This window comes from Tympanuchus pallidicinctus, unplaced genomic scaffold (genome assembly GCF_026119805.1).
Source record: "Tympanuchus pallidicinctus isolate F22 unplaced genomic scaffold, pur_lepc_1.0 scaffold22, whole genome shotgun sequence".
NCBI lineage: Eukaryota > Metazoa > Chordata > Aves > Galliformes > Phasianidae > Tympanuchus > Tympanuchus pallidicinctus.
The window spans coordinates 31,701,927-31,718,473 of NW_026294739.1; the positions used below are offsets into that span (position 1 = coordinate 31,701,927).

Below are 16,547 nucleotides of genomic sequence, written 5' to 3' on the forward strand. Positions count from 1 at the left end.
CTTGATACCTTTGCTTCTATAATGTGTAAAACAAGGCAATACGTATTGCTCGTAGGCTCAGATAAACCTTCTAACAGGTAGCTTGTAATTTTGACTTTTGAGAGATTAAAAAAGTGATTTCAACAATCTGGACACAAACTGTCCCCTAAAAGCAAAGACAAGGCACATACCATCTTATATTTTTACATATGACTTACCTAGCAGCCTTGGAACTCTTTCTGAGCTTATGTTAAGGAAGCACAAGAAATTTACGTAAGTACTGAGAATATGAGTCTTCTTACAAGGTATCTGGGACTCCTTTTTATCAGGAGTACTGGTTTAAACGTCAGGATGCAAACACATCTTGCTTTTTCTAAATAAATAGAACTGTTTAGAAAAATAAAGCACACTCACCTCCACTGCAGCACCTTTACTGGAAGATGTCACAGTACTCTGAATGCTGTGTAAAACTTAGAAGATAAAACAAAAAGATTACATACACTCAGAAAACTTGCTTTTTCCACCTATTACCTTGAAAAAGAGAACAGTGATACCAGCATTCATTCTGAATCAGGCAATACTTGTGCTTTTGTGTATTTTGGATGTTGCCCATCACATTTCGTTAGCCCAATCCACAACATTCATTAAATAAGAAATCAATCACAGTCTTCCCAGGAGAATAAAGTCATTCTTCAGTGTTTAAAAGACAGACAAAGTAAACTTGATTTGTTCTATTCCACAGCTGATAAAGCTTCTCTTGACCAGGGAACACCATGCCAGCAGCAACATGCCACTGCATCCAGCACTAACCATTTGGTTACTTGAACAGCATCAGTTACATTAAGGTCTGATCTCTAGGCGAGTACAACAGATGTAATACCACAACTTGTTGAAACCACCACAGCTGAGCACCTACACGAGCAAAATGAACCAGTCTATCTTGGTGAAGAGATGCACAAGCACATGTCCGTCCATACTGAATCCTTCCACAAAAGCTCATTGACACACCCCAACTAATGTCACCAACCTCCCCCCCACTTGCTATCCTCCTTTGCAGACTTTCAAGCATGCAATCCACATTCCCACAACACTCACTCAGCCATCTGTGCACCAAAGCCATCTGAACACCCAAAATACTGGTCGCATCAAGGTAAGATACGTGACCTTTAGCCCAGGAGATGGCAGAGCACTACCACTCACTGCACATTTTGGTCCTCAAATCCATTCTCAGTCCAGAGCACGATGCTGCAAACCCAAAATACAGTGTTTTGTTGTTCCAGTGTGCCACAGAAACCTCCAGAGTCATAGAAACCTCAGGCAGAAGGTCTTTTGTTCAGCTGTTTTGTTGTGTTTTTGTTCTTTTTTCTTTTTTTTTTTTTAAACTCTATGACATTGTCTTGCATAGAAAATGCATTTAGCAACTGCACTTGCTGCATCATCAACTAATCAACCGTAACACTGAACTTATATATTGCCTTGACAGAGGAAGACAATCTTTAATACTTTAATACGTCCATTTATTAAACAGGAAATCCTTCACAAATGATTTCATACTATATTGATCAAAGTAAGTGTTAGAAAACTACAATTTTCCCTACATACAAAAATACAGACTTTAAACACTATGAAGACATAATCAGAAGAGTACCATGAAAATCCACAGAGCTCAAATCGTCAAATATCAGAAGGAAAAACGACAAAGACATCTAAATTAAAAATTTACAAAAAGTAACGTGCCCATATACAAAAGACTGGAAAAGTAAAATGACATTTTAAACTGATAAATACACCGTTTAAATTACACTAGAATTGTATAGATTTTTAAAATAAGGACTGCTGTATTTCAAGATAATTCTTCAACGTGTGTTTTTGTTCAGCTTTAAACCAACAGAAAACAAGGGCACAACATATTGAAAACCCATTATTGGTATAAAAAAACAAGTCAGGGGTTGTGTTTTCTCGTACAGTTGCCTTTGAAATTGTTCGCACGTTAACAGCATGACGTTCACAAACAGAGCTGGAAGATGCTACCCTTACACTTGTGAGCTACTGCTGTTAACAGTGACAAGACAGTGATCACAGCCAGTTGGTACTTCTACAGACAGCACTGAGTTTATCAGCTGGTCTGTGTGCAATCTAATTCAAAACACTAAAAATACTTACCAAATACCGTGAGATTGCTTCAAGGCTGCACATGGGCTCTATACTAACATTAGTTAGCTTGTGAGATTCTTCAAATCCTTGAATCAGAACATGCTTTTGGTGATAAATGGATGCCTTATCTTGCAGTCTCCTAAGTCAATGGGGAACTCTGCCTGAGTAAGGACAACAGAGCCAGTTTCTGCATTTGCAGCAGCATATACAGAACACTTAAGAGATTTTCCTTGGCAATATATTACAATTTTTTGTACTTCAAAAGTGAAACACCAAGGGTATTACATAGCAGAAGCATACTCATAAGTCAGAAGAAAAACTGCACCCCCTTTGCTCAGCCCCGAGATGCAACTGTAACCCACTGCCTTTGACTGACATTTCTGAGCTGTTCACAACTACAGACCTGTCAGTATAGGAACTATACCCGAGGGACAAGTCTATCATCCAGGCCCAGATGTTCCTTCCTCAGACACCATTAAGCATACATATAGCTACTGTCAGGAATGTTTAGATTGCATCTACTGTGTTTCTCTAGAGGAGCCCAAATTAGCACCAAGGATACAGAGATCCCACACGGAGCACTTCTTTAAACACATGTCAAGGAAACAGAGCTGAAATACCTTCACTTCAGCAATGTGCTTCAACTTCATCTTTCAGGTAGCACTTGAAGGCAGAGCAAAAAAATGAGACCATCTTCTGATTCACATTCTGAGAAGAAATTTGCTACACAGCACACAGAGGTAAGACAACGACCAGTAGCAATAAACTGTTTTAGCAGAAACAAAGCACAACAAAACCAGAGATATAATAGGGACTCGCATTACAAAAATAGTGTTTACTGGTTTAATAAATTTACATCTCAGTTGCTGTGGATGACAGGTGTTATACCACACATGGAAGGCACCCTAGGTGAAGCAGTATTTCGGTATTTGTTTACAATTCTGTGAAAAGACGTACAAAGTGTCAACTTTCAAATCATAACTGAGCAAATAAATTGCAGATTGAGAAATAAATACATAGTTTACTATTTTAGTGTGGGTTCCCGAACCCTTACAAACTTCAACATATACAAATAGTTTCAAAATGACAGTAACACAGAAGCCTAGACAGATAAAATGATTAGCTAAGTCTTTCGTTATGCCAAAACTGTTATATCTTAAGACATCATTTAAAATGCAATTAATTGGCCACAATATATAAGTCACAATATCTTCTTACTCTAGAACTGTGACATGAGTTAAAGCTGGATGAACTGTAGTGCTAAGATACACCCCCCCTCTGCAATAATCCAACAAGGAGAAACTGGTAAACATTTGAGATTAAAGAATAAACAGTAGAAAACGAAGGTAGCAATTGTTGTAATAAAAGGGTGCTAGCTAGAACCACTTCAACCTGTAGACATCTGGATAAATGTAACATTGCTAGAAGTACTTTGATTGTAATCCTTTGGGGTTAAAAGATTACCGAAAGTGATAAATCAGCCTAGTTAACAAAAGGTATTTTCTTTCAAACACATGAAGTTTTTAACTAAATATGTCTATTGAGACGTTTGTCCGAAGCAAAACAAACACAATACCCTGAAACTTCCCATATTCTAGACAATAGTCCTTGACAGTCAGAAAAGGCAGACAGTCGTATTTCATGCTGTTACTCACATCCAGATGTTACTAAAATAGCTGCAGGGACCAGCCCCAGTGAAAGACAAGGAAAAACAGACACTCTCTGAGTAAGGTCTGGCTATTGCTTTTTGAAATGCTCTGATGTCCTTCGGAATTTATGAAGATAGCTTCTATATCCTTCCATATAGGCTAACTGGCTTTTTATAACTTCTGCCCATGAAGACCACAGCATACAGATAAAACCTTAATAGTAAACTCAAAGCTCTGTTATAAATATGTCAATCAAGGTAACTATGTATATTGTATATAAAATTAAATATCTTCTGTTTGCCAAGCATAATTTAAAAAGGAATATCTGTGGCTAGTTATATATAAAAAAAAATTTATTAACCCACAGAGATTAAAAGGCAATTTCACTAAGTCATCCACCCAGCACGCTTTTGAAAGAGGTGTACTGGGACTCTGGATAGGGAACTTCACCTCACCACATTCTCGTGATAAACAACCTTTACTTCTGGGCATACGTAAGAACAATTCTTAAAGCTGAATATTCCCAAAAGAAAATTGGATTGCGTTGTATATTCTAAATTAAAGGCTTCTATAAATCACAGTGTAAGCAGATTTTAAGACAGATTATTTATGGAATACAAATGGCTAAACTATGGGCAGATTTTAAAAATACAATGCAAAAATAAGACCAAAACAACAAAGGAACCTTCTCAGGCAGGGCAGTACTCCTCTGGCTCTATCAAATACCAATTCAAGTAAGTGGCTAAAATGGAAAATATCAGAAAAAACGCAGAGATTTCCTGAATATCTGTGTGAATTCATTTTTAATCAACTCCTTCTATTAAAATAAAGATAGAATTTTTTTTTCCAAAAAGTGTTAAAGGCAAAAAGCAGAACATTCTGCTGGGTTTTGTACCCATTTCAGATTCATAGAAAACGATTACTTTCATTGCCATTAAGATTAAAATACATATCTGTATCTACACGTTCTTTTGATCTTTGTTAGTTAAAAGGCCCCCCAAACAAACCTAATATTTTATCTTATAAACGACAAAATCAAAGTCCCAGGTTCAGGAATGCTACATGACAGCTTTACTTGTCTCAGTGGGACTAGGCAGAAATCCCAGCCTGAAAGAATGCCTTCCTCCAGGTACAGAGTCCTCCTGATGTAAGCTCCTGGAGGTCCTGCAGGCCACTGTGAACCAAGTGCTACACTTCAGCTGAGTAGAAGTCATTAGATAATCACATTATTTGCCAACATACCTCAAGCTTTAAGGCACGCCATTAACAATGTTGGTGTCAAATCTCTCCTACCATTTTGTATGGCCAGCATGGCCCTGGAATTAGGGAGATAAGAACACTTCTAAGCCTACTTTTTTTTTTTTTTAAACCAAGTCCAAATGTCTCCATCTCCACTGAGATGTGAGGAAGATATTTTTCCTTCTGCAGTAGGGGATTATTCAAGTTCACGCATCATTTTCAAAATGCCAGGTTACTGAACATCAAGTCTGGTTGTCTCTCTTCTTCTGACCCTTTACCACATCTCAAATTCATAGTTGTGCCTAATTTTTCATCTATCCTAACTCAGGATGTTTGGCTCCAGAGCTTTCAGCACAAGGCTGTTCTCATTTTCATGTACAAAACTGTTCAGAATCTCATCAGAGGAGGAGAGAGCACATTATTTTCTACCCAGTTTGAATTGCTACTAAGATGGAGAGGTTTATGCCCCACAAACACTCCCCAGTCAAAAAAAAAAAAAAAAAAGAAAAAGAAAAAAGAAAAAGGGAACCTACACCTGTAGGAATGCTTACGAGTACATCACAGGACAAGAAAACAGCAGATTTAGAACACAGACTGAAGAAGGGGGGGCGCTGCATTATAAAGCCACATATTAAATAAGCATTTGCTGTACCTACATGTTCCCAAAATAGCACAAAGATGGCAAATGTCAGACTTGTTTAGGATCCTATAAGTTTATGGGAAATTGAAGGTTGACTCAATTATTAACAGTCCACACACAGTTTACAGTAGATGAATTTTCCGGTGTGGTTCACAGCACTTTAAGAAACAGCAAGCCTGCTGTACTACGAAGGGACAATCATCACGGGGTACAATGTAATTCACGGAGGGAAAAGAAATACATAATTAACAAACTGGATTTTTTCCTCACTTCTCCCCTCCTCTTTCTAGACTTAATAGTGAAATATAAACAAATACATTAAATCAATTTAGATAATATCACGAGATGCACAATGAATCACATGATGAAGCCTATAAAGAAGCACCCCATGTTACTGATTTTATTTAAATTCTCATCTAAGAGACACAACAGAAGATGACGAGTTGTTTCCAAGGCACAGCTCACTGCTGACGCCATACTTCTGAATATAAAGCCAATGATGGACAGAACAGACTGAGATACAGGCATCAAATCTCAAAGGTCAGCACCTTGTCTCTCAGAAAAGGCAGAGGTAGATGGCAGATGATGCTAATAATAACCTCTGAGCATATGGTTCCTTATAGGAAACTTAGGAAGAAACACGAGCAGTATTATGCCAGATGGCTTCCAAAGTCCACAGGGGAAAAAAAAAAAAAATCCCCCAGCAGATCCATCCCCAAACATTATAAGCTATCACAGATGGGAAGAGTACCATACTCAAGCAGGACATAGAAAACACTATTCTTATCTTCCTCAGATTGAAGCAGTCACTATACATATCAAGGCAGAACGGTTAACAAAAACTAGATATAAAACAAGACAGATGAGGCATGAATTTACAAAATGAAAGGAGCAAGCAGAGTGTAGGTAGGAATCAACTTTACTAAGAAGCAATTAAGCTGCCAAATCATTCTTAATTATCATTTAAGAAACTTAATTCTATAGCAGGCAGTTGCATATCATCAAGTGAATGCACGATAAACCTGAACTAAGACTGCCCAAACTGAACAGAGTATTAACAGGAGAATACCTATTCTTACAACACCATACAACAGTTACTCTGTTGCTCCAATCATTTCATGTTAACTGATCTTTCAAGCCTGTGCATAGCATGCAATATTTACCCTCATTTTTACACAGAGAAATACATGGTGATGGCAAATCTGAGGGCTCAGTTTTGACTTAAGAGGATTAATCAGAATGCCATTACCATTTCAAGCATCCTATTCCCACGAGATTCATCTGTTTAGCTTTCATTTTATTTTATTTACAGTGGTTTTTGGATCCCTTTGTAGAGCTAAACAGCACACTTGAAACTAAGAAAAGCCAGCAAGACTAGCTGGCTGGAAGAAGTAACTTAGTGCCACTTTTCTAAGCAAATTTCAAAAAGGCAAATCACAAAACCTTTCTGACTCATTTTCTTCTGTAAAGATTTCATTATATTTTTTTCTTTTTTAATTCTACTCTTTTAACGGCTGCAGGTTTGATAACAATCTTAACAATAAAGATTACTGCTTCTTCGATACACCACATGAAATTGCAATTGTAAAGGGGGTGGAATTAAGAATGCTTATGTTAAATGAACTCAGTGTTTCAATTTTAGTTGTCTCATAGCTACTTTATTTCCCTTTTCTATAAACCAGATAGCAAATAATGTCTCTGTAGAGTAATAAATGCTTAACTTAGATTTTAAGAAAGTATATACTGTACAATACTAAAATCATCTTTGGTCCCCAAAATAAGGAAATTACAAATTTACATTTGTCTTCCTGTTTACAAAGTTATCAGATAGTAGTTCTTCTAAAAAACTTTTTAAAATCATATTCTCTTTGAATTCTACCCTGAAAGCTATGCTAAGCTCAAGTCATGAGTGCTGTAAGTAATAAATACTGTTCCCAACTCAGGAAAACTTATTTACCATGTAATAGCACTCAAAGTCATACAGGAATACTACATATAAGATGAAGTATTATACAATATTAGAAATATAACTATCATTCATACTAAGTAAGCATTTGTCATTCCAGCTAAAGATAAGAAGCTTTCTGCAATCTCACTCCAGAACAGGCCCTGCAAAGTTATCTTTTGTCCAGGTTAGGAAAGGTGTATGGATTTTAAAGATACCAAATTCACAAACTTGCAGATGCACAAAATCTCCCATACATACCTCTGAGAAATTGGAGAACCAGAATCATCACAGGGATTACAGAAGAGGAACAGGACATTCTCCTTCATACGTGTTATTGCAGTCCTCTCATTAACCAGCATCAGAATATACTCATAATGAAAAGCCTATGCTTACCCTAACCTCTTTCCTGACACCTAACTTCTGCAGGTTCCATTCCAGAAGTATCCATCTTCTGCAGAACAAGATTCTGTATTTTAATAAGGCTTTTTCTTTTTTTAATAATATTTATGCAAACTGCCTTAATGTCTGTTTACAACTCCAGTCTACATATGTCTGTGCTACTTTCAAGTGGACTGCTGAAAAACAGAAGGGCTAAAGCAACTACACTGACTTCAAGAAACTTATTTCATGCCACATTGAACGTGGAACTGTCATTTACATTTCATAAAACTCATTAAACCCAGTGAGACTCCACCTTAATAAAATGTTGATGCTCTCAGTTCAACAACAGAAGTAAGCTTCTACACTCTAATCTTTTTTTTTTAAACTGACATTACCTTTGGTGCTAACTTTCAACAAACTACAATAAAACGTTAACGCAGTAACTGGAAAAAAAACCATTATTGGTCTAGAAAGGCAAGTTTTCTTTAACCTCATTAATAACTCTTAATTTTAAGTGAAAATGCACCATAGACACAAAACCCACGAAAAATGCAAAGACATTGGTTTTGTTACCAGTTTTCTACCTGTCGGTGTAATTCCATTGCTTGATCCAAGAACTGCAATGTAAGGTTCAAATCTGGAACACCCTCCGTTGCTTCTAGTATTAAAGACGCCCAGGCACTTGTACTGACTTTCTGTTTGATATAACATAGTTTTATGTATTTAAAAGTCACCTGTCTGCAGTGTATTGCCTTTTGTTCAGAAGTTAACTGTGCTAAATCACTTAAGAGTACGGCTAAACAAGATTAATACAAATTGTTCAACTCTGATGTCAAATAATGGATTACACAGATAAAAAAAAACCATCAATCATTAAAAAAACATTGAAATATTTAACTGATTACTCACAATTCAAGTTTTGATTAGAGAAAATACCTTTATCTTAATTGCAAGTAAAATTAAAACAAGAAAACTTCAATTAGGTAAAACCATTCCTCAACAAAGAAATATTAGAAAAAATGTTTGCAGATATATCCAATTCAAAAAACAAATTTTACCTACTACCAACAGTTTAACTTTAGAAAAAACAAGTAATCCTCTAAACAAGAAGCATCTCAGATGAATCACAGTATTGCAATCTTAGAAACACTTTATATCATAAATTTTTGCTAGTTACTGCTTACCCTAGGCTTCTCAGAAAGGTTGAACCTTAAAAGAAAAAAGAAAAAAGACATGACTGGAACGCAGGTTTACCAGATGACAATTCATCCTCTCTCCTTTAGCACTGTGCCCCTCAGCATTCTCTTTCTCCACCCTGCCTCCCAAGTTTCCTCCACCCTCCATCATTTTGGAATGAAAAACAGCATGTATCCAACATCAGCAGAAAGTTCACATACTTGCACTGGATGCATTGTGGTGACCATTCAATAAGATATACTAATCTTGCACAAGTTCTGATACAAGCAAGGTCAGGCACGAACTGCATGTGATGATTTGCAAATAATCCAAAGGATAACTGCCTCAGCATTAAATCAACAACCAGAAGACAGAAGAGACTTTCATGTGGCAGCTAGGTCAATGAAACAACAACGAAACTGCGTGCAATCTTGCAGGTGAGAACTGAACTGCACTGCCAAGGCTGCACAAGGAAGGATACAGAGCGCTGCTGGACACGATACATAGTAAAGTTATTGCTACTTGCCCCCCACTTCCTTTTCATGTGTATTAAATTTGCTCCTGGTGGATTTCTTTCTTATATTAAACAAAAAAGATAGCTCTGGTCTTAATTTTTATGACAGATGAAGAAACGGTGGCAGAACATGTATATTCAGAGCTTGCTCTTAGGAAAGGGAAGAGAAGTTCTGCGCAGTAATCCAAAACATTAACATACTTCAGAACATATATATAATATATTATACATAATATATACAATATATGTATATATATGTGGATGTCTTGAAAAGATTTTGCTTTTGAATGGCCAACATCTACTGCTTTCATGAAAACAGCTTCTGACTTGATGCTTCTCTGCACATATCTGGGCTGGGCATTCTTTGCCACTATCTGATTTTCCTTTTCTTCCTTAAATAAAGAAAAAACACTTTATTCCACGAGCAAGTTCAGCACTTCTCTCTTCCCTCTACAGTCCCATCTGGATGCTGCTCTCATGCATCCAGACGCTGAATCTCCGGGCGATGATCTACTTCTCTGGATTCTGTCCGAGCACGCATGTAGTCACTGGTCTGCCGACTGCTTTGTTGTCTGCTGTTCATTCGCCACTTCTTAATAGCTAAATATGTGTTCACAGCATACACTGCCATTGCCAAGAAACCAAATATCTACAAGAAGTAGAAAGACAATTTTTGAAAACAATGAGCATAGTTTCATAACAAATTTCTGAGAAGTTTAGCTTCCTGCTTTACTTGCACTGATAGATTATCACAGCCTACAAACCTGATGTTGTTCTTCTTCAATAAACTAGAGAATTTATGAAAGCTACTAAGATCAGTGATCCAAGAAAACTAAGTTCTTCGTCTACAAACACAACAATTACACCTTGCAATGCAACTTCACTGGAAGAACCTCTTGTAATAATATGGCTCTTCATCCAAACAGTTCATTCGTTCCTCAGGATGCACCTGAGCAGTGAACAAATGACAAGAGATGGCCAATCTAGACCATCAGCCTAGAGGATTTGATTTGCAGGTCTAGGTGTTTCTGCAGAATTTGCGCGATTTCAATGTCTAGGTTTGAAAAAACAAGCTTGCCAGCTCAAGGACAAAGTTAATGTGCTTTATTGTTTTAAGTACCACTTTAAGTACCACTACACTCCATCCACAAAAACTGATCTTCTGTGAGCAAGAAGAACTCAGAAGATTACAAAAAAAAAGCTCCATTTGGTAAGAATTTTTGACTGTACCTTTTCTGTAAACTCACAATATAGAGTTGTATTACCTAAGCTAGGTATAGATAAAGAAGCAACACTAATAAAACTGGTAAAGCATTCTCAGCAAGCTGTTTTCCTGTTTGGTCATGCCCCAACACGTGAGACTAAATTCAAATGAAATCAACATTCTTTAAACCAAAATTACTGCATACCTAACTGTAAAATAAGAAGTAAATTGGGAAGACTAAGGTAACAGAAATATCACAAGAACACAACTAAAAGATTATTCTTGGTTTTAATAGCCACTTAAGTGACTCATAAAAAGAAATTCAAATTCTTACCACAGCAGCAATTTCTGCTCCAGTTTTATGGTTTAAAGCAGCAAGCACTACAGAGGCAATGAAGAAGAAGAAAGTGCTGAGTCCAGTGTTGACCAGATCCTAAAAAAATAACAATAACAATCCTTCAGCATTATTAAACAATAACAGTCCACTTATTTTTATTTCAACTGATGAAACAGGAAAAGGTTAGAACAAAAGTTATAGTAATACTTTCCCACTTCCTATGTAGTTTATCACACGTAAAAGATGACAGATTATTACACAGGAAATGTAGTATGTGTGCACATCACTATTTGAATTCTATTCACATACTAAGTATAAATAAGGCACCATTGTAAGCTCTGGATGTTTTATCTCAATGTCTGCTGGGATTATTAAGAATCGACTGTCAGCATAAGCAATGGGTAAAGCTGTTCCATCTCAGCTGACACTGAAGTAATTTGAATCTCCAGCATTAACACTCCCCTGCTCTCTTTCACATTACAACTCTCCATGTGCTGTCCACATAACACTCATGAGTTTGACTGCAAGTTCTTTGAGGCCTTATCTGTACAACAGCACACACCCTGCAGTTTCTCTATGAAGAACAGCTGCCCGCATTGGATGAACACACAGCTTTATCCACGTCTATTGCATAGGATTGATGTTTCAACTAGACACACCAAAACACATGCACAACCACCTAGGTGCTCTGAGGTGTTCAGAGAAAATTCTTGCTTTGCTTTAAGCACCAAAAAATGCTACAAAGCACGGAGATCAGTTAAGCATACGCTGCACGTGTCACCTGGAGTTCAGATAATTAGGCCTTACAAAAAACAAAGGTAATTAACATATCACTGGGACATAAGTAAATTCCAAATGGCAAGCTATTAGCACAAAAATGATTACATCAATATAAGACAAATTAGAAGCATGGACTTCAAGATAACCTCAACAAAGAAACCAAAGACTAGGTTTGCTAGGGAATAGCTGTTTAGTATGTTATTCTGCGCATTTCTTTGCAATTTTTTGAATAAATATTTGATGCTTATTTACATAGCACTATTTTTGTACACTACACAGCCATAGGAAATAACAGACTACCATGGTAACTGAAAGAATGGAGGAAGGCAGGGCTCAGGTAGGTCTGTGCAGGAAGCAGAGAACAGCAGCTCAACAGAAATATCCTGAAGGAACCTGAAATCAGTGAGAGGTGAACACTGTCGCAGCTAAAGGGGATGGAAAGAAAACTTGTATTCAAATTTGCTGTACAACTTAGACTGAGACACAGAAAAGGAAAAATCTAAAAGACTGAACATGTCAACCCCACCATTCAAAAAAAAAAAACCTCATTGCTACTTTTTACTTAAAACTAAAAGGTAAATCTACTCTACATGACTCTTACACGTAAAGCAGCTCACTTCCCACTTCTGATCCATTTACCAGAGAATTACTATTTCATTATTAGAACCACATCTTAAAGTACTGTAAGGAGTTATGCTTAGAAAATTGAAGATAAATATAATATTTGCCCCATAACTAGGTTCTGGATATGTAACACAAAGACTCTGGACTGATCACTATCATCCAGCCACCCTAAAAAAAGTACAGGAAAGAAAAAAAGTGGTTAAGCTCAACATCTGTTTCTGCAGCCATCATTTGAGAATGTTTTAGTAACTAATGGTGAAAACAGAATCTGGTGCTGTGCTGTTCACACGGAATATGATCCATTTGAGGGCAATGACTCAGTGATAGCTGGTTGTCAAAATTAAGCACACCTGAGGATGAAGTGTGCAAGCTAGCACTGAGGACCGATCCTCATCTAAAAGGGGGACTTGGCCTTTCTGGGAGACTTCTACTGCTCCTCACTATTTCTAACCATGTATTCAGATTTCATGAGCCCAGTGGGTCTGTCTTAGCAGGAAGGAAACATAAGGAAGTCGTGAATCCCTAAGAAACAATTACCATTTTTTCACCTGCCAGTGTACAACTAAAGGCAGATACTTTATTCTGTTCAAACTCAGTGAGACAAATACTATCTTGCATATAAAACAAACAAAATTGGTATTTCACTTAATAGCTACTGCAGTTCTAATGACACAATTTCTTACAAAACAGAAAATAAAATTTAAGAAATAGAGATATTAGAAAAGAAATTACATTCTGCAATTTCTCCAAGTATTCACCTCATCAGCTTGGAGTTTATCAGATCTACCTGCATCCTGAAGTCTCCAAAAAGAGCTTTGGTTCTCACTGCACAAATCTTTTCTCAATATATGGCTAAATAGCATTAAACATTTTCATCAAGTCTCCAGAGTAAATGTCTATACCACCAAGGATGCTGAAAGTAAATACTGAGGAAAGGCCATCCACACTGATGATGCCCTCTGATTAAGAGTATTTTACAACCAACAGACATAACCAGAACATAACCCGAACCAGAACAGAAACAAGATCCTGGGAGAAATAACTAAGAACTTCAGCATTACCACCGGTAGGCATCTCGACATGTTGTGCCATGACCAAAAAAGAAGATGAAAAAGCACTTCAACATTCCACTGCACATATGGATACAATAGGTGCAAGGTGGTTACCATACCCTTGTAAGGGACATCGGAATGCTGCATTCTGGTCTGGTATCCACATTTTTAAATTATGTTGAAAATTGAAGACGGTGAAGAAAAGAGCCACAGAAGCTACTTGAAAGGAGGATAACATTTCTCACAGTACAAATCAAAGAACCTAAGCTGTGCTGAATACGAAAAAGATCGAGCTGCATGCATGAAGACTCCTGAGTTTAGATAATCATGAAACAATAGCTGTTCAGAAATTTCAGCATGGAAAACCACACCAAAGATAACAGGATAACAAAACCAGCAGATGAACATTTAAGAATGAAGACATATTCAAATTTACTTTCATCTGTAAGTTAGGTAACATCAGAATAAACAAATCAAAGTTGTGCCCCTTCCTATTTCTTATAATCCACGATTGCTATTTTTTTTTCCAGACACATTTTTTGTTTCCACACACTCAGATTTGTGTTTACAAATGACTTAACAGTTCAAATCTGAAGACTTCATTCCATCTTATGGTTCTGACACATTCATTTCTACATTTGCATCTTCATTGTTCAGGTTAAAATCCTTTAACGGAATTAATTATTAATTGGTTCATCCCTTAAAAAGCTAAAACTAACATAATCTTTCATGTCCACAAGTCAGACTGTTTGGAACTTAAGGAGCAATGACATCAGTAACACTGTCATATAAGTACATATTAGTAAAATCAAAGATGCTTGCATCAGTGGAGGCATTTAATCCCAAATTTGGTACATACTACTTAGACAAGAAAATAATCTACACTGGTTTTGGAAGAAGCCTGAGCAGAAACAAAGGAGAATGAACTACATCAGAAACTCAAGAAGCAGAGGACACTCCCTAAAGTAACGTAGCTTTTCTCCAAATATGAGAAAACAAATAATCTTGACAATAAAAAGAATAAGGTAATTGAAAAAAGATGAGTCCTTTCAAATCTGGCCATGATATAGCTAAAGTTCTTACTATTATATTTATAGACAAAGTAAAAACCACATCACACAGATAAAAGAATTTCTGCTGAAATTACAGCAACCTCATGAGACAGTATGCTGTGCCACAAAACACTGCGCAAAGCTGCCATCCATGGCAGAGAATAAAATGTATGAGCTGAACCAAATCCACTCTAGACAGCTGCCGTTCCATTTCTCCTCTGCAAAATGGCCTAAAATTAAAGATGGACCTCTGACCCTTTGCTATTACTCGCAAGTCATTCTGTTCAGTCACCAACAGTCCTAATAGAGGTATTAATCAAAAGGAGAGCATCCAAGGACACCTAACTGCCTTTGTGTGAGCACCACACACCTATGTGTGCTGCTCAGGAGCACAGGGCAGAGCAGGCACCTTAACTTACAGATGTCGACATGTTTCTGCCAAGACAGCATTCATACTGAAAATGTGAGGTTTTCTTCTGCTTATTCTGCTGTGAAGTGGGCATCTCTATCTAGATAGGTAATTAAACAGGATTCTTTAGCCTTTAGGTTGAAGGGCCTGAGTAGGTACAGTTCCTGGGTTCATGAGGATGGAAAGCCTGAAGCAGTGCTAGGAATGAGGTCTGATAAGACCTCAGGAGATGGCAATGCCATTCACTCTTCTCCAATCAGTACTTCACAAGGTTGAGGAAGTTCTTCCCCTTGCTCCTATATGAAATTACCAATCTGAAGTTCACAAATGTACTGTCAATTATCTAATTCAATCATCCCTACTCAACCTCACAATTTTATTCTCTAATCACACTATTAAACACTGTAATTTTTTCCATCAGAATTACTAATAGAAATAATGGTTTCTCAAGCAAAAATAAGTTATAGGTAGAATGAACCAAACTAACTGTCTGAGCATTAATCCCCATCTCCTATTTATTTGGGCTTATACAGGTAAAGAAGCATTTCACCCAGCTAAACAAACCAGCTTCTGCTATTCAAGACACACAAACTTCACCCCCCTCCCACAAAGCATGCCCAACAGTTCCAGAAACAAAGAGACGTGCAGGGCCACTCCGGCTGTGCAGAGGTGCCCTGGCCTCCTGCTCACCACATCTCGCTGCTTCCCCGTTTTCTGAGAAGCCATCCTGTGCACAGATGGGACCACTTCTCCTCACTATGCAACAGACCCCATTAGCAAAAAATACCAGGCCAGGTAATACTATGGGGTATTCTAAGCTTATGTTTGTTTTACTTAAGTAGTAACATGTTACTGTTTATATCAGGCTGCACAAAGTAACTGCCCAAAGAACAAACCTGGAGGAAATAAATTCTGATCATCTTTTTTAATCTGTCATTATTCACTTTCATCCTCAGAAGGCATCACTATTTCGACAATACTAAAAATAAAAGTGAGAAAGGACTTGCTCATTCGACAGCTAAACAAGCCAAAGAAAAGCAAGATATTTTCAAAAGAAATAAAAATGAAAGGGAGGAGGGGAAATAAAAATAATCAAGTTTGCCCTGGGAAGGCCTTTGAAGTACATCTTTGTAGTTATACTCCTCAAGCCAAGGCTGGCAAGGACTTTTGTCAATCTGGCACCACATCAAGGTTCCTGTCAATTACCACTGTCAGTTACTTGCCCATGAGGCTTTCTCTCCCTAACAACTGAAAACAAAAACAAAAAACCTTTTTCAGAACTGCACAGGCTAAAAGATGCTTCCACAGTTCCAGCGCATATTTAAAATATTTTTTTAAAAAAATGCTCAACATCTATTGAAATTCTTTGTGTACAAAGACATAACTAGTCCATTGCACTGGCTGATTAT

General features: G+C 37.1%; 1 protein-coding gene across 2 annotated transcripts in view; it reads right to left on the bottom strand.

The window, feature by feature from the left end:
* Nucleotides 1-1,474: 1,474 nt before the first annotated feature.
* The window catches only part of CMTM4 (CKLF like MARVEL transmembrane domain containing 4), a 35,614-nt gene continuing 20,541 nt past the window's right edge, over nt 1,475-16,547 (bottom strand). The window contains exons 3-5 of one of the 2 annotated variants that reach the window (XR_008207698.1): nt 11,219-11,317; nt 9,388-10,329; nt 1,475-9,199 (exon numbers count right to left, since the gene is read on the bottom strand). Coding sequence is in view for 1 of the 2 variants with exons in the window: in XM_052686674.1 (XP_052542634.1) it covers nt 10,156-10,329; nt 11,219-11,317 (273 nt within the window). In the remaining variant the exon portion in view is untranslated. Of the gene's footprint in view, nt 10,330-11,218; nt 11,318-16,547 lie in introns of both variants that reach the window. The other variant, XM_052686674.1, reaches the window with a different exon arrangement.